Source organism: Monodelphis domestica, chromosome 5 (assembly GCF_027887165.1).
Source record: "Monodelphis domestica isolate mMonDom1 chromosome 5, mMonDom1.pri, whole genome shotgun sequence".
Lineage (NCBI taxonomy): Eukaryota > Metazoa > Chordata > Mammalia > Didelphimorphia > Didelphidae > Monodelphis > Monodelphis domestica.
The window spans coordinates 207,495,138-207,522,914 of record NC_077231.1 but is presented as its reverse complement, the minus strand read 5'-3'; the positions used below and the strand labels follow the sequence as shown (position 1 = coordinate 207,522,914).

General features: G+C 45.1%; 1 protein-coding gene across 1 annotated transcript; it reads left to right on the top strand.

Moving 5' to 3' along the window:
* Positions 1 to 1,869: 1,869 nt before the first annotated feature.
* On the top strand, positions 1,870 to 23,456 carry AKR1B1 (aldo-keto reductase family 1 member B). The gene is made up of 10 exons (XM_001373778.5): positions 1,870 to 2,443; positions 9,770 to 9,937; positions 10,148 to 10,264; positions 12,150 to 12,227; positions 13,651 to 13,773; positions 14,165 to 14,271; positions 15,233 to 15,314; positions 15,678 to 15,761; positions 20,245 to 20,327; positions 23,049 to 23,456. The coding sequence occupies exons 1-10, from the start codon at positions 2,378 to 2,380 to the stop codon at positions 23,089 to 23,091; spliced, it is 951 nt and encodes a 316-aa protein (XP_001373815.4). The 5' UTR covers positions 1,870 to 2,377; the 3' UTR covers positions 23,092 to 23,456.
* Positions 23,457 to 27,777: the final 4,321 nt, after the last annotated feature.

Genomic DNA, 27,777 nt, shown 5'->3' with positions numbered 1-27,777 from the left:
CAATTTGCATGTCCTTGTAGTTCCAATGTGCCTGTTCATTTGTCCCACTACTTTTCCATTCCCTTCTTTACTGGCTGTTGTTTTAAAGTTTGCCCTAATCCAAATTTAAGTATTTATAATAGAACTAAAGCTCTTTCAATTTTATACTGATTAAACCAGTACTATAGTATTTATATTCAGACTTTGTGATTCTGAGACTATGTTGATGTAAGAAATACTTCTTTCTGTATATTCTTTCTTCCCTGTGTGACCCAGAGCAAGTCCCTTTACCCCCATTGCCTAGCCCTTGCTGCTCTTCTGTTTTAGAATTAATATGAAGGCAAAAGATAAAGAAGGATCTAAGTAGCTCAATGGATAGAGAGCCAGGCCTGGAGGTGGGAGGTCCTGGATATAAATCTGGCCTCAGACACTTCCTAGCTGTGTGACCCTAGACAAGTCCCTTAACCCCCATTGCCTAGCCCTTGCCCTTCTGTCTTAGAGTGGTTAAACAAGAAAAAAGTATAATATTCAAATATTTTTGACAATGGGGATAAAATGTACCAAGAGAACACATGTGAATAAGAAATCAAGAAACAAAGCGCCCAGAGAATCTGTTGCCCCTTTTTAATCTTCTCTCACATGGCTGCTACCTTTGAAAGTATTTTTCTCATAAAATGGAAAATCACTAGAATGAAGTTTGGGAAAGGAGACTTCCTGGAAGGTTAACTGCAGATCAAGTCCCTGATGTTTCCTAGTTAGAGGGCTGAGTAGAAGGTGAAGGAGAGTCAGGGGCTGAGGAGGATGTTGCTGAAGGGCACACCAGGATTTTCTTTGAAGGTTCACTTCTTATACTGACTTCATTCTGTCTGTGTTAAACCTTCTCCATCTACCAATTAGGACTAATAATGTTTTCACTTATCTGCCTCCTGGGAATCTGCTGGAAAACTCACATTAGAATTTGACTACTATGGAGTTGGGCAAATCACTTTGGTTTTCTGGGGTTCAACTATTTCATATGTAAAATGAAGGGTCAGGTTGGAATATTCCTAACTTTTTGAAAGCCTCTTCTAACTGAAAATGGGAGAAGGAAGGAAGAAGAGAAGAAAAGAGAAGAGGAAGAGAGGATAAGAGGGGGGAAGGAAGGAAAGGAAAGAGGGAGGAAGGAAGGAAGAAAAGGGAGGGAAGAAAGGAAGGAGGGAAAAAGGAAGGGAGGAAGGAAGAAAGTATAGAAGGAAGGAGGAAGGGAAGAAAAGGAAAGAGGGAGGGAAAGAAGAAAGGGAAAAAATTAGTCTTATTTTCCCTTTAGAGATGAGAAAAAAGAGGAATTTAATGCCTCAGAGCAGTAATTTATTAATATATATTATGTTACACAATATCATAATTTTAATATATTATTAGATTGTATATTAATTACATTATAATATATAATATAGAATTATAAATATATTAATACATTATTATCTATAATATAGATAACATAAGTTCTTGTTATGATGGGAATTCTCCGGATTCCATTATAAATGACAGAATTCCATAATCTGAGCTGGAAGGCATATGGGAGGCCATATATTCTCAACCTGAGTATAAACAGGAATCCCTACAGAATCCTTGGAAACTCATCCATCAGCACGTGCCAAGGCGCAAGTATTTAGCTGTTAACTGTGTGGCCATGGACAACATCAGTTTCCTAATCTGTCAAATGGAGGTAAAGATAGGGGTCTAGTCTATCTAATAGGGCTGTGTTGAGAATAAAATGATGAAGCAATATGCAGGGTCCTCCCAAAATCTTGGCTCAGGTTTAAACTTTAATCTCCAGCCTTTCGGAACCCTGTCTGTATAAAGCACGATTAAGCCTCATTTTGCCGATGAAGATCCTGAGGCCGCCAGAGCTGAAGTGACGTCTGCCCAGGGTTGCACACAGAGAAAGGAAGTGGCCCAGTGAGAATCTGAATTCCCTTTCTCTAAGATGCCACAGCCCCACACCATCCAGTGAAGGAAGCAGGCCATAAGGTCCAATGGTAGATTATTTCTTTAAAGTTTAGGGCCACCTACCATTTAAAAATAATTTCGTGGGGCAAAAGGGGAGGGATGCACCCAGGGCAACGACGAGCTGCAATTAGCTCCCGCAGTGCGTGCCTACAAATGCAGACCCCAAAGCCGAAGCTGAGAGAAAAGGCTGCAACAATCTCCAAGGCATGCAGATGAGTTCTCTGCCCTGGCCAATCAGAAGCCGGCTGGTCCCTCCCTGCATCATGCAACCAATGGACAGCGATCCCCGCTTTCTCGGCTGTCCTATTTAAGTAGCGACGGGGACACTAACCAGCACGGTGTCCGATTTGCGGGGTCTACGTTTCTTTCACGTTTCTATCGAGGCCATCTCTTTCAAGGCCGTAACATCATGGCGACCTTCCTCGTGCTGAAGAACCAGGCAAAAATGCCCATCGTGGGCCTGGGAACCTGGAAGGTAAAATGCATGCATATGCTGGCAGGTCCGGTCCTTCCCGATAGGCCTCAGAAAGGGGGTGGGGGGCGGGGGGCGGGGGTCATGTATGCTTCCTGCCCGCGCCGGCGGCCCGGCGGAGCCTGCACTTGGGGCCCTAGCAAGTTTTGCATAAATTGTTCCTGACCCTAGGAGAGACGCTGCAACCACCCAGAGGTGGAGGGGGTCCGAGGGGAAGGGGAAAGGGCATAAGCATTCTGCCGTGATCCAGGCGCTGTCTTGAAAATCGCTTTGCAAAAATCATCCTATTTGATCCTCTTAACTACCTTTTTGAGGCAAGTGCTGCTCTGACGCCGCCTTTTTACAGGGTAGGAAACTGAGGTAGGCAGAAATGTGAAGCAACAGTTTGGTAGGACAAGCGGCAAGGAAATGGCTTACTTTCTGTATAGCGTGGGCTTCAGAGAAAACAAAAATTTAAAAGTGGGGCGCTGGAAACGCCCCCCCCCACTCCGTTTTCAAGGCGTATGCCCCCTAAATACTGAACAAAGTGTACTGATTCTACCATTTTCAACGGGGCCGTCCTTTTAGACTTCCCCAGTGCTTTGGGGGGATAGCCTGGAAAATGGAAAATCCCTGGATTGAAGTTCCAAGGGGAGAGTGGGGATACTTCCTGCGTTGTGTTCTGGCTACTCCAGAGCCCTTCCTTGCTGAACTGAATTCTAGAGCCAGGCGTGAGAAGTTTTCTCGTCCCCTAGAGTGATTTGTCTGGAACCAAAAGTTTATCTTCTTCCCTGAGATTACATTCTGCTCTGACCATGGAGTTAAAAGTCTTCCTCCTGCCTCTCGGGAACCTGACACCCCACCCCCACCCAGGCTAGTTAGATTTTGGCATATTAAAGCCCGGGCTTTATTGGAGCTCTACAATCTTAAAAGTTGCCTTCTTGGAGTTAATGTCTTAATGCTGTCACCCAGAGCTGTAGTCCCCCTCTCCCCGATACTTTTTATCATCTCTTCTTGAGCCGGGAACCCTAGTCCATCAGTTTGAGGGGTATAAATAGCATTTATATAGTGATTTAAGATTTACGTTCTCCCTCTCCCTCTCCCTCTCCCTCTCCCTCTCCCTCTCCCTCTCCCTCTCCCTCTCCCTCTCCCTCTCCCTCTCCCTCTCCCTCTCCCTCTCCCCCTCCCCCTCCCCCTCTCCCCCTCCTTAGCTCCTTCTCTCTCCTCTTTCCCCCTTCTCATTCCCTCCCTCTCTCCTCTGTCTCCCCCCCCTCCTTCTTCCCTCCAATGCACCCCCCCCCCCCCCAGCAATGACTTTCTGGTGGGTTGGATATAAAAATGGAAGTTTGTCTCATAGTCTGATTATCTTTCATCTGGAATTACTTTGTACTAAATTTGCTATTGTAAAAAAAAAGCATAAATGTGCACAAAAAAATAAAAATCACGAACAAGAAATGAATAGTCTATTAGGATTCTTGGCATAAAATATTCTTAAATAAAAAGGCCTAACACTGGGGAAATAGATATTATTTGTACGGTAAGAGAGAGACCTTTAATATCACTTGATTGTTACTTAAAATTAATTGTAGTTAGCATAGAACTTTTTTTTCACCCCTGGAAAATTTGGTCCACTAATTTAATGAAAGGGATGCTCCCTCCTTAAAAGTGATTAAGGATCAAAACCCCATTTTTATAAACCAGAAGAGGGGATTAAAAACATAATTAACAAGTAAACAAATCAGTTTATAAGCAAGATTGAGCTCCTTTAAAATTATTTCCATGGGAAACTAGATGGTTCTATGAATTGAGAGCCAGTTCTAGAGGCCAGAGTTCAAATCTGGCCTCAGACACTTCTTAGCTATGAGACCCTGGACAAGTCACTTAACCCTCATTGCCTAACCATTACCACTCTTCTGCCTTGGAACAAATATAGAGTATTGATTCTAAGACAGAAAGTAAGGGTTTTTAAAAAAATTAAAGGAAAAGAAAATTATTCTCAGGGGGGAGCCCAGTGGATTGATACCCAGGCCTAGAGACCTGAAGTCCTGAGTTCAAATCTAGCCTCAGACACTTCTAGTTGTGTGACCCTGGGCAAGTCACTTAACTCCCATTGCCTAGCCCTTACCACTGAAGATAGTGGTGATAGCAAAAGGCCTGGTGTGGACCAAATAAACCTTTGTGGCTTGGAATGGTTTGGCCAGGAGCCAGGGTAGCCTCCCCACCTCATGCATTTATGTTCTTCGGGCTCATGAGCAGCACTTGATACCCATGAATAATTATTACTCATAAAGGCATCCAGTTAACTTAGAGCTCTACCCCTAGTCTTTGGCACTAAATAATCCATTGCTGTGAGATCAATGAAATTGGGATTGATCTTCTCCCTTTAAGCTGTAAGAATTCTGGAATGGTTATCTTGTGTTTTTTGGTTTGCTGAACTGAACAGATTAAAAACCCTCAGGCCTGAAGATTATCTATGGCTTTAGGATAGAGCTAAACCAATAAAATACAAGCACATTTCTTCTGGCTTAATTTTATTTAAGTTCAACCCTGATTCCCTGGAGGGACAGTCCTGGTGGAAGCCAAGGAGCTCTTACCTCTCCCGGGCCCCCAGGGCTTGACTTTCCTTGGTCTGACTTTAAAAGAAAACCTCAATATTTGAAAGCCAACTTTTTGAAGTTGCTTTGAGCAACTGCTCTCCTTGTCAGTTAGCAAGTCACAAATAACAGTCAGACCAAGGCAGCCTTGATTGATTTATTCTGCAGGAAGAGTGACCCCACGCAGGCAGAGGAGGGTCATGGAAGGCGCTAGGGGAGAACTCTGGAATGGCTTGTAAGCAGTGTCAACCCTTGTGAGTGAGCATTTTCGGTTCCTCATTGGCAAAATAGAAGCAATCCTGCCTGGGTTACTCCTGGCACAGGGTTGTTGTGAAGTCCAAGTGAAATTGTGTGGATGGCGTTTCCTAAATTCTTCTTGTCCTATCCAAATAAAGCTGGGCAACGTTGACCACATACCAGAGTGGGATGCCACAGAAGACGCCTCCAACACAGAAGAGTGTCTCAAGTGGGCCCCCCATGCTGCCTTTATAGAGTGTCCTAGACTTAGGCTACAAATATTGTATGATGTCTTTTTTCTTTAATCTTCTCATTTTACAGCAGTAAACACACTGGTAAGGAATCATGATCCATGATTTTGAATGGATTCAGGGTGCAGAGTACTTTAATATGATGTAAATTTTGGGGGGCCCCAATGTTGGAAAACGATTAACATACAAAATTCAATTTATTCAATCTACAGGAGGGATATATATATATATATACATATATATATATATGTAATTTAATTTAGTATTTTGTTGCTTTGTAGTTTTACAGTTGTGTCCAACTCTTGATGATCCCATTTGGGGTTTTCTTAGCAAAGATACTGGGGTTGTTTGCTGTTTCCTTCTCTTGCTCATTTTATAGAAAAGAAAACTGAGGCCAACATGGCAAAGTGACTTACTCAGAGTCACACACAGATAGTGTCCAAGATTTGAATTGAACTTAGGAAGAGGCGTCTTCCTGATTCCAGGTCCGGCACTCTATTTAGCTACCTTTTATGCTGAGTCTTTTATGAGATGGACTTGCAATAACTTCATATATACCACTTCAAACCCCAGGGCTTCTGCAAAAATCCCTTTCAGCTGAAAAATGCTGTGATTTGTAGGATAGCAATAACGCTGCCTGTGCTGCCTTTTCCAAAGAGTCTCAAGGAGAGCATTTTGTAAACCTTCAGTTGCCCTAGATAGCCAGCATTATAGCTCTTTCCTTATGAAGTTAAGACATTTCCCTATAGCATTGAGAAAGGCATAACCTAAAACAAGGCCAATGAAAATTCTCTTGGAAGGATTGTTGTGTATCATGAGAGCCTCCCCTTCTTCATTTTATGTATTTTCATGAGTTTAAATACTAGGAGGTTTGGTCAGCACAGAAAGAGCTTTAAGTGGGGCAGCTAGGTAGCAGTACAGTGGCTAGAGAGCCAGACCTGGGGTTGGGAGGTCCTGGGTTCAAATGTGGCCTCAGACACTTTCTAGTTATGTGACCTTGGGCGAGTCACTATTAACTTGGCTGATACTAACGGATAGTAACACAGAAGGTAAAGGTTATGAAAGAGAAAGGAAAGAAGGAAGAACCAGCTCATTTGTGAACCCTCAAAGTTCCATTCTCTTTGCATTTGGCTGCTTGACATTAGTGCTGTTTCTTGTGGTAAGGATGCTCATGTCTGGGGAGTGCTGGGATAGTCGCCCTTGGATAGGCCACCTAAACTCCCGTGGGCTTCAGTCCTTATTTGTAAAATGAAAGGGTTGAACTTGCTGGCTCCCAGGGCCCCTTTAACACCATCTTCATAATCCTGTGATCATGGTTTGGATTCTTTTAAATTACCAGCCACAGAAGGGGGAGAAGGGAATAAGATTTTAAAAAATAAAAATAAAACCCTTAACTTTTATCTTAGAATCAAGATTATATATTGGTTCCAAGGCAGAAGAACGGTAAGGGCTAGGCAGTGGGGGTTAAGTGACTTGCCCAGGGTCACACAGCTAGGAAGCATCTAAGGCCAGATTTGAACTCATGAAGAAGAAGAATCTTTCCAACTTCAAGCCTGACACTCCACAGTGCCCCCAGGCTCAGCTTTAAGGGACCTGTCCAGGGCCAGCCCTCATAAAGCCACTGAGATAGGATTGGAATGGTGGTCATAGTGTCTCCTGCTTAGTTTCTTCCTTTTCCTGACTCTTCCTCTCAGGTTTCTCTTGCCCAAGTTGTGTGGGTCCTTGGCTTCTGGTCATGTGATTCTGGTCACGTGATTCCAGTCACGCTTTCTTGGGATTTCACTATGCCACAGGTGTGAAACTCACAGGGAAAGGCTTGGCTCTGGACCCAGGCCTGACCTGGGGGGCTAATCCAAAGGAGCCAGCTCTAGGGAGAGAGGAGGTAGGAGGCCACAGGCAACTCCTAGGTCTTACCTGAGAGGTGGTCCCCTACTGATCTACTAGTTGTTGTTTCTGGGTTCTTTTGAATGTATACCACTACTTGGAAGGCTTTGTGAGACATTTCAGCCGACGTCGGGTCCCAGTCTGGCCTCAGAAACTTCATAGCTGTGTGACCCTGGACAAGTCATCCCCCTCCCTCCCAATTGCCTAGCCCTTGCTGTTCTTCTGCCTTGGAACCAATACTCAATATTTATTCTAAGACAGAAGGTAAAGGGTTTTTCTGTTTTTTTTTTCCTCTTAAAAAAGAATAATACTTTTACTTAATTTACTCTAGGAGTAAAACATTCCTTTGTGTTTAGTTTGTGTTTAATTGACTCTTTAAAAGAAGACCTTTCACCTTCCTGGATGATTGTTCTACTTGGAACAAGGCTAATTAAAAGTGTAAATTCTAATCTGGACTGAAGCATTAGTTTGGATGCCAGATCCTCAGATATTACCACCACTTTCCTTCTCCCCTTACACATCTCCAAGAAAGGCAGCTCTTTAGGCAACCTGTTGGGTTAGTTGATGTTGACAAATATTAATTGAATTAGAAAAAAACATTGATTATGCACCTGCTGAATGTAGGACACTGGTATATTTTAGGGTTGTAGAGAAAATTTGTGTGATTTACTAATAACCCAAAGCCAGGAAGTATCACCAGATCTGGAAAAGGTAGACTTCTGGACCAGATTGTAGAAGATGAAATAGTCAAGTTTTAAACTTGGGTCCAAAAATTCAGCTTCACATATGTAAGAAGAAAGGGAATTTACATAGCTGCCCATCTGAGTCATCTGAGACCTGAGGGCTTTAGACACAGGCAGCATTTAAGAGAGACAGAGTGTTCAGTATTATTGGTGCCATAGGCCTGGAAGCCAAAACATTCAGTTAATTCCGAGTGCCAGGTTGGAGAAGAACATTGAGAAGCTGAGATCTCAGAAAGAGATAGCTAAATGGGTTGGAGAATAATCTGAAAGTCAAAAGCTATATGAAAATCAGTGAAAGGGCGATGGCGTTTGGCTCAGTACCTGTAATTCTAGCCTCTCGCCTTGGGATGAATTGATAGGCCTCTGACTTTCTGTTCAGTTAAGTTTTATAGACATCACGTCCTGAGCAAAGCACTGAAGAAAAAGCATTCGACTGAGGGAGACCTGGCTTTGAACCTCTGACTTGCTATAACTGTCTGTGTGACTTTAGACAAATTGTTAAACCTCTGGTCCTAAATCCCACCTCTGTAAAGTAAAGTGAGTTGGCCTGGGTGGCCTCTAAGGTCCTTTTCAAAGAAATACATTTAGGATCCCTTTTTTCTCTAGTTTGGAGGGATTAAGAACTTAACCTGTGAAATAGGTAAAGATTATTAAATATATAATCAAAAATGGATTATGGGGCCAGAAATGTGGCTTGGTGAATAGAGGAGCCAGGCTTGTAGATGGGAGATCCTGAGCTCAAATCTGATCTTAGTCATTTCCTAGCTGTGTGACCCTGGGTAAGTTACTTAACCCCCATTGCCTAGTCCTTCTGACTTGGAACAGTAGGGTTATTTCTATCCTAACACAGTATTGATTCCAAGATGGAAGGTATGGGTTTGGAGGGGAAAAAATGGCTTCTATGACTTGGAAATAATTGACTTTGGCGATCAGAAGATAAGAACAGTCAAGAAAGTGCTCATAGAAGGGGTGGGAATAGGACATGTGTGTTTTTAACCCCTACTTTCTGTCATACTACGTATTGATTCCAAGGCAGAAGAGCAGTAAGGGCTAGGCCATGGGGGTTAAGTGACTGCCCAGGGTCACACAGCTAAGAAGTATCCAAGGACGGATTTGAACCCAGGACTTCCCGTCCCTAGGGCTGGTTCTCAATCCACTGAGCCACCCAGCTGACCCCTTAGGATGTGTTTTAACCCCTTTGGGCCATATTTTTAGGGCTAGGAGGGGCATCTATTTTCTGCCTCTTCTCTTTTACAAAAGAGGAAATTGAGACCTAGGAAAAAATAGAATGACTTAATCCAGAGCCACACCTATAGTGACACTCCAGGTGTTTTATTTATTTTTTAAATACTCTTCTTTTCCATCTTAGAATCAGTACTGTGGATTAGTTCTAAGGCAGAAGAGTAGTAAGGGCTGGGCAATGAGAGTTAATTGGCCCAAAATCACACAGCAAGAAAGTGTCTGAGGCTAGATTTGAACCTTCAGGCCTGACTCCTCTATCCACCGAGCCACCTGGCTGCCCCTGAAAGGCCAGATTCCAGCCTTGGTCTGTGGACCCTTAACGCCAGGCATCCTCCCTCCATCGCAGCGTAGGGTGGGCTCTTCTCTTCCTGACACTCTGTGTTCCTTTTCCCCCTGTAGTCCCCTCCAGGCAAAGTGGCGAGCGCGGTGAAGGCGGCCATCGACATCGGGTACCGCCACATCGACTGCGCCCACGTCTACCAGAATGAGAATGAAGTGGGGGAGGCCATCCAGGAGAAGCTGAAGGAGAAAGCCGTGAGCCGGGAGGACCTGTTTGTTGTCAGCAAGGTACGGCGTGTGCCCGGCGGCCCGGCGCCTCTTCCCCTCCATTCCTCCGGAATTCTTAGCAGTGGCGGGTGCTTCAGGCAGCGTTGGGGGGGCCTTCCAGAGGGGAGAGATGCGGAAGCGGAAGCGGATGTCATGAGGCACATTTCAGAGAGAGAGAGACGGAGGGGGCTTCGCTTTGGATTCACGGAGGGTCTGTCTTCTCCCTTGTAGCTTTGGTGCACGTACCACGAGAAGAGCTTGGTGAAGTCCGCCTGCCAGAAGACGCTGAGTGACCTGAAGCTGGACTACCTGGACCTCTACCTCATCCACTGGCCTACAGGATTTAAGGTACGCCGGCGCTCTCTGGCACCCCCTTAGAGCAGATGGAGATGTGCGGCGCCGTTTCCAAAGGAGCCTAGAACGAGAATGAGGATCGGGGAGGGCTTGTCGGGCCTGGCCCACTCTTCATTGCCCCACAGCGGGTTTTCTTGCCACAGGCGCCAGAGCAAAGGGCCGTTTCCTTCTCCAGCTCACTTTACAGACAAACTGGGGCAAACAGAATTAAGTGACTCGCTCAGGGTCACACAGCCTGGCTCAGCACTCTATCTGCCGCAGCACCTCACTGCCCGGTGAAGGGAAAGTTGTTTTGAATCCTTATTATAGATCCGGAGGAAATCGAGGAGGGCAGAACCACCGTGTCCGAACTCGTACATATCTTTCTGCCCTTAGACTCCCTGGTCCTCTGGACGCCTCCTTCCTGTGCTTAGAGCATGCGCGTCTTACTACAGGACACGCGTGTGGTGGTTTCGATTGGTTGGGGACCTGGTAGTCAGCGGTGATTAGACCTGAGCCTTGGAAGAAGAGTCCGTATTGGCTTGTGGGGGCCCCAGTTATTTGGGTGTCTTTACCTTTCACAAGCCTTCTGAGCTTCTTTGATTCTTGACTCTTCACCCGAGGCCCAGGAAGCCTTTATTTTCTTAGCCCCAGTGTCTTGTAGGCTTTCATAGATTTCATAGACTGGAAGAAGAAGAATTGGGCAGCTCAGTGGATAGTGTCAGGCTTGAAGTCAGGAAAACTCATCTGCCTGAGTTCAGATCCAGCCTCAGACCCTTATTTGCTATGTGATCCTTGGCAAACCCCTTCAGTATCTTTGTCAAGAAAACTCCAAATGGGCTTACAAAGAGTCAACAACAATAATAATAATAACAATGAACATTTATATGGTGCTAAGCATTTTATAATTATTATCTTATTTAATCCTCACAACCACCTCAGGAGGTATGATCTACACCTATTTTACAGTTGAGGAAACTGAGGCAAACAAGTGAAGGGACCTGCCTGGAGCTATGTGCATCTAGTAAGCGTCAGAGGCTAGATTAGAAGTTGGGTCTTCTGGACTACAGATGTGGCACTTAGGCTAGTCTTTTCGTTTTATGGATGAGGACAACCAAAGCCAGAGAAACCTGCCTAACGTTATACATATAGGCTGTGGTAGGGCTGGGATTTGAACCCAAGTCCTCTGGACCCAGTTAGGTGCTCTTTCTTTTCCATTGTGACATACTTATAATCATATTCACAGTCAAACCCTCATTTCTCCTGCATTTTCGCCTGTCCCCCTTACCCACTTTTTTGTTCCTTTTCTTCCTTCCCCCCCACCCCCATACTCTCTGGAAACCACTAGCTGTGCCTTCTCTAGTTCTTGAAAAAATACAGCAATGACTTCTTCTGTTTTAGATCATGACCAGCCACTGCCCATTCGGTGTATCTATTCCTCCATATTCTGAGGGTGCTTGAGAAGTACTTGCTGATAGGCTGCTTTTCCACGGGGATCATTTTTTCCTGAACCCGTCCTTTTTATCACCTTTTGTTTCCTCTTTGTTCGAGGATGGAAGCCTCCTGACTCCCGACCTTGTGTTCCTACCATATTTCACTACCGTTGTCTGAAATGAGCCACTATTCATTGAAAGGCCTTCGCCGGTCTCTACTTGGTTTTCTCATAAGCTCTGCATTTTTCAGCCCGCATTGTCCCCTAGGCTTACCTCTTGATAAGTTGGCAGGAATCCCACCGTTTTCTTTGGTACAAGTACGTGGATTTGTTCCCAAACTACTTGAAAAAAAGAGATGGCTGCTGAGGTTTGGTGTCGTTTTCTTCGTGTTTCTTTCAGGAAAAGGAAAACCTTCTAAGGAAAAAGTATTACTTTTCATTTATACCAGTGTGTCTTATCTATGACAGGCCGGAACTGACTTTTTCCCACTGGATGACAAGGGCAAAGTGATTCCCAGTAACACCAGCTTTTTGGATACGTGGACGGTAAGACCCATCGCTGTTCTGGGGTGGGACTAGGGAATTGTTTGAGGTTTCTGTCACTCCCATCATCTCATTCATTCTTTCAGCTCTATGTTTGATTGGGCTTTGTATGACTCTCCATTCAGTTTTTTGTTTAGAGTTCTATTTCCTTGGCAGAATCTGGTGTGGCTTCATTCATTCAATAAACATGGAGAGTGTTGCATTAAGTGACAGGGGAGAGGCATCTTTTAGAGAGCTTGCTCTGTGTTCACAGGGGAGAGAAGACACAGAGGGAGCTGTAGTATTCAACATTACATGAGACACAACTTCAGAGGTCCAAAATAGAGTTGTGAGGTGTGGAGAGAGAGATGAGGCTTTGGGGAAGAGGCAGCATTTGAGATGGACTGTAAAGGACAGGAGAATTCACACAGAAGGGATGCTCCAAGGCTACAGCATGGCCAGAAGAATGGCCAAGAAAGAATTCTGGCCAGTGGAATGAGTAGCCTTGACTTGGAGGGGAAGAGACTAGCCGGGGTGACCCGTTGGAAGGCTCTCATGCTTGTTGGGGGGATAGTAAGGAGGACGTGTCCTGGGGTGGTGAAACTGTTCAGTCAGGTAGCCAGTCAGCAGATATTCCTCAAGCACCTACTGTGTACGAGGCATTGTGCTCGGTGTCAGGATGCACAAAAAGGCAAAAGACAGTCCCTGCTCTCAGGGAACTTAATAGGTCTTACTAGGGTGGATGGCATGAAAGCAACTCTACAAACGACACGTTTACAGGATACGGTGGAGACAATCAGCAGAAGGAAGGTCTAGCTGTAAGGGGAGTTGGGAAAAGGGATTGATGAGGCCGGACTGGGTATCTAAGACCATGGGAGGAAGGCAGTCCAGGGCAAAAAACATAAACAGCAAGAGTGGTCAATTAGGAAGTCTAAAAATGATATGTAACATTTGTCAATTAAATAATTATCAGGAACTTGGACAGAATAGTTTCAGAAGAGAAATAGAGAGAGAAACTAGTTTGCATAGATGCTGAGGAGAAAGTAGGTATTAGTTATACACAACATTAATGAAAGGAGGGAAGACTTTTTTAGCAGTGGGTAGACACAAGCTTCCTCCTAGGAGATTAGGAATGAGTGATGATGCATGAAGGACATCAGAATAATTATTAGAGGTCTTGGGAGGAGGCAAGAGGGAAATGAGATGCATTCTCCAAGCCATTCTCCTCAGCCATGGTTCCCTAAATCTTCTCATCTCTGATCAAGCCTCCTATTGCCTCCCCTCTCCAACCCTCAGTCATTCTTTGCTGTGTCATTCTTTACTGGAAAAAAATGAAGCCATTTGCTGAGTCCTCCCCATATCAGGCCATTCGGGCATCTTCCTTTACTTTCTCTTCCTTCACTTGAGAAGAAGCGCGTTAGTCATTCCCAGACCTTTCTCTTCTCAGGCCATGGAAGACTTAGTGGACACAGGACTAGTGAAAGCCATTGGGCTTTCCAACTTCAACCACCTCCAGATTGAGAGCATCTTGAACAAGCCAGGGCTGAAGCATGCGCCAGCAGTTAACCAGGTAAATTATCCAGAGAAGATGTTGCCTTTGACCTGTAGTTTTGGACCCAAGAACCTGACATTTTGCCGCCAGAAAATGGGTTTCATGGTATCTCCTGAATTCTGTCGTAGGACCCCAGGGCTGGTAGGAGAAGAGATCTGGAGGTTAGTGCCGCTAGATTCCAAAGACCAAATTCATTTTGGTAAACCTTGGAAAATGAGGGAACCTTAAGCAGTCTTTTGACTCTGTGGCAGTGATATCTGAACTAAAGAAATGGTCCCTGATGAGGAGAATTCTCCTTAGAAAAGCTTTCATAAACTTGGCCTGATTCAAGATGGTTGAGAGGGAGGTCAAGCTTTGCCTTGAGGTTCACTTGTTACCACTCCATCGACAACCCTCTCTTGATTTCTAGGTCGAGTGCCATCCGTATCTCACCCAGGAAAAGCTGATCGAGTATTGCCAGTCCAAAGGCATTGTAGTGACAGCCTACAGTCCCCTGGGGTCTCCGGATCGACCATGGTAAGAAATCCGGAGGAGCCAGAATCTTCTGTGTTCTCCCAAGGGATGAAAGCAAAGAGAAGGAATGTTCATTCCTAAGGGACATGCTTGTGGGAGCTACAGGGCAGGCCCATCCAGTTGGAGCCCTTTGTTGCCTTTATTGAGGGATGGAAGGGAAGAGTCTGGATTTAGTACAAAGAAGTGCAATATTATATAATAGTAGACAGAGGACCAGCAAGAAGAAAAGAATGCTGGTATTGGAAGCAGAAAGCCCCATTCGAATCCTGGATCTTCTGTCTCCGGCGACTTTAACTTCTCTGGGTTTGTTAACTCCCAGGTTTGTGAAATTTGTGAAAATCAGAAAACTCTAGGTGCAAGGCTCTGTTTTAGATACGGTGCCATCACGGGCATCACTGTGAGTCTTAGACACATTGCTCATCTCTGTTGTGGGGAGGGCCTGACACTAATGAAATAACAGTTTACCAATCTCCACATGCTCCCCCCTAAAAACACAAAAAAACAAACAAACAAACGAAGACCTGCTAAGGAGTGGCCAGTTTCAAAATTTCACAAACCTGGGACCCAGAGAAGTTAAAGTCGCTGGAGACTGAAGATCTAGGATTCGAATTGGGCCTTCTGCTGCCTATACCAGCATTCTTTTCTTCCTGCTATACCCTTGTCAAAAGATTTTTTGCTCTTTTGGGAAAGCTTTAGCTCAGTAGCCCAACATTTGGCAAATTTGTGCATAGGTCTAAGGGTTCAAATCCCATCTTGACTCACAAAATATACCTTGGAGAGGTTGGGAGGGATGTTGGGGAGAGGGTGGAAGGAATCCTTTTTCTATTCCCTGTCTCCAAATGGAGCAAATAATAGTCACTTGGCTTATTGGGTTTCTGAGACATGAAATTTTAAAGTTGAAATGGATTAAAAAAAAATAAAATGTAAATGAGTGCTTTTTTCATACATATCTTCATATTCTTAGGGCCAAGCCTGAGGACCCTTCTCTCTTGAATGATGCCAGGATCCAGGCCATTGCACAAAAGCACAACAAAACCACTGCACAGGTACCAGGGAGTTGGCTGCTGCTCACAGGCCTTCCCTCTTCAGTCCTTTGTGTCATTTTTGCTTGTCCCAGGAAGAATCTTGAGTCCAACAGAGTGCAAACTGAAGGTTCTGACCCAGATCCCTTTCCTGCTCTTCTTTCTCCCTTCCCTGACCCATCAAATACTGCCACCTTAATAAGCTCCACTCCACACTTGTAATGCAAATGGCAGGAGAGAGAGTGCTTTTATTATTGTGTCATCTGTCTTGGAAAAGAAGGGGACCTGGCCTAAAGTTGGTGGTCCCAGAGAAATCAGGAGAAAATGGCCTCCCTTTCTCTCTCTCTCTCTCTCTCTCTCTCTCTCTCTCTCTCTCTCTTTCTGCAGGTTCTGATCAGGTTCCACATCCAGAGAAAAGTGGTTGTGATCCCTAAGTCTGTCACCCCATCACGGATTGCTGAGAACTTTCAGGTAAGATACTGCGGGCCTTGGCTTCCCTTTGGTGTTTTAAAAGAAAGAAGGAAAAGAAAAAAGAGAATGTATGCCCAAAGGAAGGCTTGGACCTTTGGTATGGAGAGGGGGGAAGAGAGAGGAGAACTCCCCTTCCACAAAGCGAGGTACAGGGGAGACAGCAGATGCAACAGGTTGGCTCAGAGAGAGGAGAGGGGGTATCGAAGATTTTCCCCCTTCTGCCTTCCCTCCTTAGCTGGCCAGCTCCACTGTTTTTCCCTTAGATGAAGGGTTTTTAGCCTTTTTTGTATCATGCAGGTGGATCCCTTCTCAGAAAATGAACAATAATAAATATTACATATAAGTATAAAATATTAAACAATAATAACTTTAAGTACTTTAAATAGTAGAATGGCAAAGGATTGTAATTATGTTGTCATTAAAATATGTTGGGGGACATCTAGGTGGCTCAGTGGATAAAGGCCCAGGCCTGGAGACGGGTGTCCTGATTAAAATCTGGCCTCGAATGCTTCCTGGCTATGTGACTGACCCTGGGCAAGTCCCTTAACTCCCATTTCCTAGAGCCACTTAGCTGCCCCCATATAGAAAGATGCACATCCAAAAGCAGCTCAGCCCCCAGGTTAGGAATCTCTGCTGCCACCAGGAACTCCAAAGGCAGTAGCTTAGACAAGTAAATGTAAGAGGCTCGCAGTGAAGAGCTCGTAGAGGACCTCCCCGTCCAGGGTCCGGCCGCTCCCTGTTGGACGGATCAGGACCTTCTTTAGATCCCTGCCATCCTGCCTCTCCCTGTGCCTACAACTATGCCCGAGCCTCCCCCATTCTAAAATTATTCCTTGGCCCTACGATACCGTCGAGCTGCCCCCCCCCCCCCCCCAGGCTCTCCCTTCGCCCCTGTTCACGGCTAAATGTCTAAATGTCTTCGTCGCCTGCTCTCGGGCCCTCTGAAATCTGTCACTCACGATGAACCATTCATTTCGTTACTCTAATGCAGTCTTTAAAAGAAGAGTTAGGAATAGGTTTTTTCCCTCTCTCACAGACCAAAAAGCAAAGGAGGGGGTTGGGAGGCAACTCGGTACAAATAATCAACACTTTAACCGAGTGTGGCAGTGAATGCAGCGTTACACCCTCTCTGCATTCTCTATGGAAGATCTGGGGCCGCGAGCGGGGTACAGTTGGGGTTACCAATCAGGAAAGGCTTCCTAGAGGAGGTGGCATGGCAGCTGGATTCTAAAGGATGAGTAGGCACCGCGTGGGCAGGGAGAGCATTCCTGGCATAGAGGAGCATCGGAGGAGCCTGGCCGAGGTGGGAGGGAGGAATCCGCTGTGTCTGGAGGTGCAGAGCCCACGGCGGGCACATAATGGCTCCTTGTAGACGGCGCTGGGCAGGGAAGAGAGTCCTGAGCCTCGGAGGGAGCTCAGTGGAAAGTACCAGTCTGTGGAGCGATTGGAAGCTCTCTCGGGGGTGCTGCCCGTGCCAGGAGCCTCACGTTGGCCAGTCCTGGGAAGGCTCTGAGGATGGTTTGGGCACTGGCGGAAAAAGTACCGCGCTTCCAGCCTGTGTGTTCTCGGCTAAGCGGGCCTCCTAGGACAGCCGGGCCCTGGCCCGTATCCGCTAGGCCTCCAGTTCCGTAAACACCCCAAAGCGGCCTTCGTATCCGGGCAGACACGAGCCAGGCTCTGGTTTTCCGTGGCGCTGGTTCTCTCCCGCCTTGTCCCAGAGGGCCACCCAGAAGAGTCAGAATTGATGGTCCCCGATGGCCGCCGGCCTGGGCTCACTGAGGGGAGAGGCAGGACAAGAGCGGAGGCGAGGAGGACTGGGTGCGAGAGCTTCCGATTTAGGATCTCGGCCTACGTTTCTCGGGGACTTGGAGGCCTGGACGAGGGCCTCCAGGCCTCTGCCCAGCGTGAAGGAGAAGGAAGGGGAAGCTTCCTGTGGAGTTTACTTAAGGTTCAGGCCCAGACGCAAATGACTCGTGCAGACAAGCGCTCCAGAACAGGCTTATTTTGGCCTCCATCTGCTGCGTTTTGTGTCTGGAGGCATTGGGGAAAGCCTCTGGAAGAGGGATGCTCGGCGTGGGCTCTAGAAAATGGAGAGGCATTCAGAAGGGAGGAGGAATGTACTCTAGGCTTTGGGAGCAGTTCTGTGAGCAAAGGTAGAGGGAGGAAAGGATGGGACCGTGGCTGGGCCTACCATCATCCAGGTTGGCCCAACCAGAGGGTGAGAGACAGCCTGCAACATTCTCGAGGGCTGCCTCAGCCCGATTAAAATGTGATTGGAAGGGGGACACATGGGTGGCTCAGCGGATGGAGAGCCAGGCCCAGAAACAGGAGGTCCTGGGTTCCAGTGTGGCCTCAGACACTTCCCAGCTGTATGACCCTGGGCAAGTCACTTAACCCCCACTGAATAACCCTTAATGCTCTTCTGTCCTCTAACCAGCCCATAGTATTGATTCTAAGGCGGAAGGTCAGGGTTTAAGGAACGTTGTACATGGAAACGTACTGGGTCATCTTCTAGAGGCCTTTAACAACAGCCACTGAATTTTCCAGGCGCCGAGCCTGGGAGCTTTAACCAGTTTCCTTTTAACTCAGAGGGGAAGCTGAACTCCTACAAGTCAGAAATACTCCTTGTTTGAGTTTATCCTCCAGGTTAGACGGTGGACCAAACTCCCTGGCGTGTCTGCCCGCATCCCTCAAGGATGACATTTCCCTGAGCCAGGCGGCGGACTGGGACTAGCAGGAGAATTGCACTTCTCAACTCAGCTGAGACAAAGAAATGGGGCTTGAGCGGTCCTGTGGAATGGGCAGGAGGACAGCCTGGGACCGCTTACAGAGTGGAATCCACTGGAAAATGATTCAGGATCAATCAGCTTAATTGGTTCAGGTGTAAACAAAGGCAGGCTGAGATGGTGCTCCAAACTTTAGCAATGGATTAATAAAGTGGGAATCTGCCGGTAAAATGGGTCAGTAGCTACCTGGGTAACACCAGAGACCCCGAGGAGGGAGGGTGGGAGGGTGAGGTATCTCCTAGCGGGTAACGGGATGGCAGAATCGTCTGGAGCTTCATAGATGTCTTGTTCCAAATGGCCAGAAAGTAAAAGCCTTCTGGGCTCCGGCTGATGGTACCACAGCTTGGGCCTCCTCTTTTAAGCCACACGCAAAGCGTGGGATTTGGATCACCGGACAAAGCCAAGACAGTCCTGAGTAGTCTTCAACAGTTAAGATTAAACTTGATCGTACCCCAGATCGGATGTTACGAGGGTGGAAATAAAAGTTACAACATCAGATTTGTGAGACAAGTGACCCGAGTAAAATTTGTTGGGCACCTGAGTAAATAATTTATTTTTTATAAAATCATTTTTATTTTATTTCATGAATTTTATTTTATTTAATAAATAATACTATTTATAAAATAAAAAATTATTTTAATTATTAGATAAATGTGAAATATTGGGTACCTGAGTAAAATTTATAGTGAAGGAGGGGATATTAAATCTAGCTTGACCTAGCCTTAAAAATTGGATGTAAATTTTCAATCTTACAGGATATTTTTAATAAAAAAAAAACCAAGTTTTTAATAAAAACAAAATAGAAGAATCTAAAAACCATAAATAATGTTCCAATGTGGATCTCTCTAGGGATCCATATGTACGGTGTCGTGTTTTCCATTTGAATTTGACACCCTGGCCTAGTCATAAAGAGAGAAGCGTATTTTGAGAGAGTAAGAAAAAAAAATTGTAATACTAGATTTGTGAGAGGTCGTAAGTGCATGATGAGCAATTGTACTTTCCTTAGGAATCAGTAGAGAGCCACGGAAGAGGCTTGAGCTGAGACGTTGATGTGAGAGGCAAGTTGGAAAAAAGAGCCGAGAATAAACATGGAAAAGTGGGCTTTTGAACCGTGGTGATGCTGATGATGGAAAAAGAGCATTTCACTAGAACCCCAAATCAGCAGGGACCTTAACTACGACTAGTTTTGTCTGTAGGTAGATTTTTTAGGTTAAAAGCTGCAGCCTATAGAGATTTTTTGAGCCGTGGGGGAATTTGGAGGGGACACAGTGAAATTGGTTTTTCCTCGTATTTTGTTAAAATGTACAGCTGGCCATGGCGGTGCGCACTTGTAATCCCTGTTAGAAGGTAGAGGCTGGTAGATGGCTTGAGCTCCGGAATTCTGAGCTGCCCCAACTCCAGCGCCAGCATGGTGGGATCCTCATAGAGAAGGGGGCCACCGAGCTGACCAAGCCGGCTGGGGTCTGAAAATGGAACTGTTCAGTGGTTCTGTGCGCCCCACGCAGTGAGGTCCGGTCAAGCAGTGGCTTTTATACCTCCAGACCAGGCTAGAGAGGGAGACCCAGGGAACGTGGGACCCACATTTGCTTGTAAAACGTATTTATGTTGCAGCTTTTTAAAGGGAGCAAAATGTTTGATTTCAGTCAGGATTTTGTGTCGAAAACTCCTTGGAAACACGCTCTCTCTTTTCTCTATAGGTGTTTGACTTTGAGCTGTCTGACGAAGAGATGGCAACTATACTCAGCTTCAACCGCGACTGGAGAGTCTGTTCCTTGGCCAAGTAGGTCTTCCTGCCTCAGGCATGATTGGAACCAGGGAGGAGTCCCCCTGACCTAAGCTAGAGCCCAGGGAATGTCTGAAATGAGCCCCAAGGTTCTGCAAGAGCTGAACATTCTAAGCAAGGGCTTGTAACCTAACTCCCCCCCATAGAGCTAGGACTGTGCTAGGAAATAGAATAGCTTCAGGCTGTGGCAAGATCTACATGATCCTTTGAAGGCTGAATGTTAAGTTCATTTCTGCCCAGTGTACCCCTCGCCCCCTGTGGGAAATGGGGCATATTTTATGTGAAATAATTCAAGAAATTGGCTATATGAGGTACACCCTAAGAGGTGTTCCTTGTGTCTTCTCAACAAGGCCATCTCGTCTGGTTCCATCATTTTATAGTCAAAGAATCTGAGGCCTTAGAAGGGTCAGACAGGTAGTCAACATTAGAGGTAGCTTTTGAACCCAGATCCTCTGACTCCAGAAATGGTGCTCTTTCCATTGTACTTTGTCTCCTATTAAATGTCTCATTACCATCTAATTTCAGGATCTCGTGGGAGATATGAAACATAATGACCCCTAGATGGGCCTTCAGTCTTGCATTTTGAGGAAAAATAGCTAGTGGCTTGGTGCATGGTAATAGCAGTTTTGTAGCTAGGTAACCCTAGGCAAGTCACTTAAGCCTGTTTGCCTCAGTTTCCTCAGCTATAAAATGAGAATAATAATAGCACCTTGAAGGGTTGAGTAAGGGTAAGTGGAAAAAAAATTTGATAGAACTTAGCTTACTGTCTGGTACCTAACCCTTTTAAGTCTTTTAAACTCTTCTACCTCTACCCTAATGTAGATATTCCCCAAAGTTTAGTCCTTAGCTCTTGGCTTTTTGGTCTCTGTTCCCTCTCCCTCAGACATATCCCTTAGTCCCATGGCTTCAATAACCCCTTTTTGTGTAGGAGATGCTCATCAGTGTCTTTTAATGCCACTTTTTGAGAGATTTCAGCCTTTCCAAGTGTTGTCTACATCTGTCTGCCCCGACACAGTCCCCCTTCTTCCTATTTTGCCAATTTCTTGGTTCATGCTAGCACCAGACACCCTGACTTGAAACTTTGGGGTGATCTTTGACTCCTGAATATCTATTTTGTGTATAATATCTACATGGACAAGAACCAAAGATACAGATGTGTATATTTGTGTAGAGATAAGTATACCTATTAATATATTTGTTAAAATATTGTATTACAGGTCATTTAGTCATCTATAATAAGTATATTTGTGTTTATATGGAGAAGCATAAATTATCACACACACACACACACATATAACTAGGCACATTTCCTGAGAGTTTGTGCTTCTAAGATATCTCTTCCTTCTCATTCTTCTGCCACCTAAGGGTTAAAGTTCCTTTACCATGTCATACCTCCCATGAACTCCCCCAGTATTTGAATAACTGTACTTTAATGTAATTGTTTTGTTTCGTTTCATAATCCCATGTCTGGCATTTTATGCATTATTAAAAGATCATTCTGAAAAAGGGGGTCCCTGGTGCAAAAACTAGTCCCTGTAACTAGACTCTGTGCCTCCAGCTTCTCCATCTTTCCTCACCTTGTTGTCTTTTCTCCCTCCCCACTCCCGACTCATCTCTCCTAGAACACTATGGTCCTGGTACTTTATGGTACTCTGGGAGCCACAAAAGATTTTTGAGTAGAGAAAATAATTTGATCAGTCAATCTATAAGAATTTTAAAAGTACTTATTGTGTGTTAGACACTTAGAGTGATAGAAAGCCTTGATAAATGCAGTGTTTTTAGAAAGGCTCCAGGTTTTTTGGTACTTGGTCCCAACTTCTTTTTTCCTTTTTTTTTGTGGGAGTGGGAGGGAGTAGTTCTCCCCACTGTGAAATTTTTGCTCTCCCTAAAAAGATCACTCACTGCCCCCCTTCCTCATCCCCAACATACCTCGGGCTTTCATAGCATCCGCACTCTGACTTCTGAATAACTCCTATTTAAGTAGCACTTTTTATCTTCAGGGCTTTATAATAAGAGCTTCCATTTATATCAAAGGTTGTGCTCTTTAAAATGCTTTCTTTGCAGTAGCCTTGAGAGGAAAGTAGTAAGAGTATCTTTATGCACTTTTTTCAGATAAGGAAACTGGTTAAGTGATATACACACACACACACACACACACACATAGAGACACACACACACACACCCCTTAGGATCCTGAATCTAAATCCAGTGATTTTTTTTTTCCATTGAAATCAGATTCTACTCTGAACTCCTTTAACATCTGCCTGTATTGTTGTTCATGGCATATTGTGACATTGCTAATGTTTACCTTATTAAGTGTGTGTTCTCATCTCCCCACAACCGGGCCCTGAATCCTCACGGGGTCTAGTACAGCACTGGGGCACTTACTAGGTACCCAGGCCCTATGGACTGATTTGGCCTAGTACATCACAGCCTTCAAAGGGCCAGCCTTTATAGCTCATCCCCTGGACCATCTATTCAGACCTTAATATCTTTTTTTAAGCCCTTATCTTCCATCTAAGAGTCAATACTAAGGATGGGCTCTAAGGCAGAAGTGAAGGTAAGGACGAGACAATGTGACTTGCCCAGGGTCACCTTAATATCTTTTTTGTCTGTTATCATGTTAAAAAGTAAATATCCAGCCATTCTTCTGTCTTTATTATGCTGAAGTAATTTCTCTAGGTTGAAAGCAAATTTGTCTCTTCTCCTCCTGTGTAGTGCCGATTCTCACAAAGATTACCCCTTTGGTGTCCCATTTTGAGATTCTGGATAGCTGCCGCCTAGTGTCCAGATGACCAGCTCCCGTCGCTTCCAGCCGTGCTATTTGATCTTGACAGAGTATATTCTTCTACAATGCATTGGTCAGCCCTGGACTCTGCTTCCAAGAGCTCCGAAGGTCAGCGTTGGATCTTGGCTTCCCTGAGTGACTCCAAGCTTTGTGTACCCTCTCCTGCCCCCCGAAGAATGGTACAGAACGACTGCCCTCTCCCCAGATGGGCCCCCCTGCAAACAAGAATTATTCCACCGGCAAATGGTTTTCTTTTCTTTAGTAACAAGTAGATTTCATCTGCTTGAAGTTATAAAAACCTAACTTCTTGCTTTGAATAAAACAAAAACAAAAACTTCCATGTTCTGTCCTTACTGCAGTTGATTTCTGTAGCGAGCTGCCCAGCCTTTGGAGTCCTGGGCCTGGTTCAGCTGGAACACATGTATTAAATATTTACCCAGCGACATGCAATTGAAATGAAAATAGGAACTTTCATGGTGGGATAATGGGCAAGACATGGGAGCATGGTGGCTCTCACCACATGGTACCTCCAGACCTTTTATCACATCAAATGGCAAATTGATGAATTAATATTTCAACCAGTAGGGAAAAAGTCACTAATGTGCATCAGGCAGCTTGATATTAAGCTCAGATTGAAGGTCATGTGACCAGAAGCACCTGGTATGGGGGCGGGGCTTCCAGCCTCTCTGAAAGTCAGGGTTGGTCTTGTTTTAAGCATTTGAAATGAAAGCTCTTCAGAAGGGGTCAGGACACAGTGGAAGGGAGAATCCTTGCTCAGATGGGGCTCTGCTTTCAACGTTAGTGCTAGAAGGGCTATACCGGGGAGCCCCTTCACCAAATGACCCCTAGACAAGGCAAACAAGTCCCTACTGAACACACATGGTCAGGAAGGGCTTCGGAGAGCTGTAGGCCTTGGGGCCCCCCTTCTTTGAAGGCAGTCCTGCTGGCCGGAGCACAGGATTCTGCCCAGCCTTTAAAGCCCCGACACCCCTCTAAGCTGGGGCAGGGCATGGCACTGGGCCTTCTCCCCTTTTATTCCTCCCCTCTTTAGTTGTAAATATTTCCCATGATTCCTTCTCACCTTTCTGCAGGACAGGAATTGCATTCCCTAAAGGCGGAAGTTACCAGCTTCATGGGACTTGGGCCTCATTACTCTGTCCTGGAAAGGGCTTCCCTGAGTCCTGAAGAAAAGGCATGCCACTTTTGGCTAGCGATTCATAACCTGCTTATCACCGCACCGCAGCTCCTCCCTTCATAAGGAAGTTTTTCTCCACATTGTAAATCTTGAAATCTCTCAGACTTGTGAATGTTAAAAATTTCCCCATCAGGGAATTCTTAATTGGAACAAATTCCCTACTGAGAAACATTCCCCATTTTGATGTGAGAACTCGCCAGGATCAGAAATGGGAGGACCTCTACTCTAACCGTACTTAAGACTGCTTTAGGGGAGGAAAACTCCTTGCTATGGGAGGACCCCTACTCTACCCGTACTTAAGGCTGCTTTAGGAGAGAAAACTCCTTGCTAAACAATGAAAGTACTTGGACCCATGTTTATAATAAGGCAAGGAGTTCTTTGAGCCAGGCCTGTTTTTAGAATTAATACAATGGGATGCTAGGTACCTAAAAGGGTCAGGCAAGTTTTCTCTTGATGAGATTAGTTGACTCAGCTGTGTTTTCTCTGTTAAGACTTACTGAGGAGATTGGTCGACACAGCAGCATTTTTTCTGATTCAGACTTACTGAGGAGATTGGTCAACTTAGCAGGAATTTAGATGGGCAGTCCTTTGGAAAGCATCTACAGTGATTGGTAGATGTAGGGACTTAGGGGAGGTGACATGGGAGAAAAACCCCTATATAAGAAAAAGCAGAATCTCTTGAGGAGATATCCTTTTGGAGGAATTCCTTTTGGAGGATCTCTGATGAGGACCGCTTGGGAAGAATCTCTTGAGAGAGGCTCTGGAGAAGGGAAGCTCTTGGAGGACAATCTCTAAGGAGGTCTCGCTGGAGCTCCTCTAAGGGGACTCTGTCCCTCTGGAGGCTCTGGAGAGAGGCCCTTTGGAACAGTCTCTGGCTGGAAGGCTCTCTGGTGAAGTCAGCTGAGATGGAGCTGGCCTGGTGTCACTAGAATCCTTGTTTAGGCAGACCTTGTGGTCAGTGTTAAAAGACTGACTGACTGATTCTCTCCCTTAAGACTCAGATCTAGGCCATATTGGCTTGAGGCCCTTCATAATTATTCCTTTCCTACTCTTTCTCTAATTCTTCATTATATTATTAATTAAAAATCTCTATAAAACCCAGTTGACTTGGGTATTTGAATAATTGGTAATATTTCCCTGGTGACCACCTTATATTTGATTTTAAAACCAAGACACTGTAGTGAAACATATTTTCTGCGGTCAAATTTACTCACCCTCTCTTATATCTATCACAATTTATATCTTCCATCATTTTAACTCACTACAGTTTATGGGTTTCACTATTTTAAATCTCACAACATTAACTCTAAAAATACACCAAACTGCTCTCATTGAGAGAGCTGGGACCCAGGGTACAGGGCCCAGAGTCAGGGAGACCGGAATTCAAACCTGGCCTCATCCTTCCTAGCTGTGTGTCCCTGGGCAAATCACTTAACATTTTTTTCATCTCAGTTTCCTCATTCTTAAAATGAGCTAGAGAAGGAAATGGACAACGGCTCTGGTGTCTTTGCCAAGAAAATTTCCAATGGGGTCATGAAGAGCCGGACACAGCCCGGATGAGTAAGTCACAACATGGTTGGCATTTACATATAGTGCCTTAAGGCTTGTCAGGCTCTTCACAACAAGTCTGTGAGGTAGGTGTTGATGTTCCCAGAGGACAGTTGGGCACAAAGAGATTGGGACATTCCCCCAGGGGGGTTAGTCAGATCTCTAAGGGTCCCCTGTGGCCTTAAGAATTTATAAATTCCACCCAATGTTTCCCCCTTGGGGTCCTGCCACCAGAATCTTCAGCCAGTCAGTGAAATGAGGATACAGCAGTTTTCCCACTAAGCCTGGCTATTCTCCCCACCAAAAATTGACTGAAGCAGCATGTAGATAGGAGACAGAAAACATTCTAAAGTACAAAGAGGGATGGGAGGGGGGACAGGTGAACAAACAAGGGGTGCAGAGGAGGTTGGCAGCTCCCTGAAATCATTTGAGGGGGCCTGTGGTATCTAAAAAACAACCACCCACTGCAAGTACATATTCTCTTAGTTAAATCGTGGTCCACCACTGACACCTTAGTTTGAATTAGTTTATCATTCAGCTTCCTAGTAATTTAATCCATTAAAAAGATCACTTATTGAAAGCTGAAAAGAACCAGAGGTCATTTAGTCCTTGGGTTCTTAAAAATCTATTTTGATAACTATTTCAATGTAATTGGTTTCCTGTATAATACTAGATCTTTTCTACAACTTAAAACGTTTTCCTGAGATAGTATCTGTGGATTTCTCCAGACTACCTCAGGAGTCCATGACACAAAACAGATTCTCATCACAATAAAAATTGTGATGAGAAAACAGAGGATTACCTAAGTCAAGTGACTTCTCCAAGGTCACACAAATGAGCAGACCAAATGGCCATCAGAATATCAACCCTTATTCTTCTACTCAAAATCCACCACTTTTTCAGTCAGACACTTATCAAGCACCTACCATGTGTCAGTCAAAGAAAGGCAAGAGTCCCTGATTTCAGTAGCTTATGTTTTTTTTTGTTTGTTTGTTTTAAAACTCTTACCTTCCATCTTGGAGTCAATACTGTGTATTGGCTCCAAGCAGAAGAGTGGTAAGGGCTAGGCAATGGGGGTCAAGTGACTTGCCCAGGGTCACACAGCTGGGAAGTGTCTGAGGTCAGATTTGAACCTAGGACCTCCTATCTCTAGCCCTGGCTCTCAATCCACTGAGCTACCCAGCTGCCCCACTCATGATTTTAATGGGGGAGAAAACTTAAAAAAAAATTCTGTACAAACAATATACGTTTGTATCCATCAGCATCCATCAAAGGTACTTAACAGAGGGAAGGCATTAACACCTTGGGAAAAGCTTGTAGAAGGAATTTTAGGGAAGACTCAAAGGAAGTCAGGAAAGGCAGGAAGAAGAGATTTGGAGAGAATTTCAGGCATGGTGGACAGAGTGGAAGTGTATGGAGTCAGGAGCTTAGAGAGTCTTGTGTGCAGAACAGAGGGTGGCCAAATTTGCTGGATCAGAAAGTACATGTGGATGGATCAAGAGTAAAAAGCCTAGAAAGGTAGGAAACCTGCTTCTGAAGGGCTTTAAATGCCAAAGAGGCTTGTATAGGATGCCACAGATGATGGGGAGCCACTGGAGAATTTCATGTAGAGAAGTGACAGTCAGATTTTGTTTTAGAAACATCAATTTGACCACTGGGTGGAAAGTGAACTGGATACTTGAGGCAGGGAGATCGACCAAAAGGTAGTTCCCATAGACCAGGTGTGAGGATCACAACAAGTGATGGTAGTGGCAAGGGAGGGAAAGGGAAGTATATGAGAGATATTACAAAGGCGAAATCTACAACATCTGGCACCATCTTGGATATAAGAGAGAAGACAGAATGAAGATACCTGGTTAACAAGCCTGGATGACTGGGAAGTTGGTGATGACTGGAAGAGAAAGTAATGCTTTGCA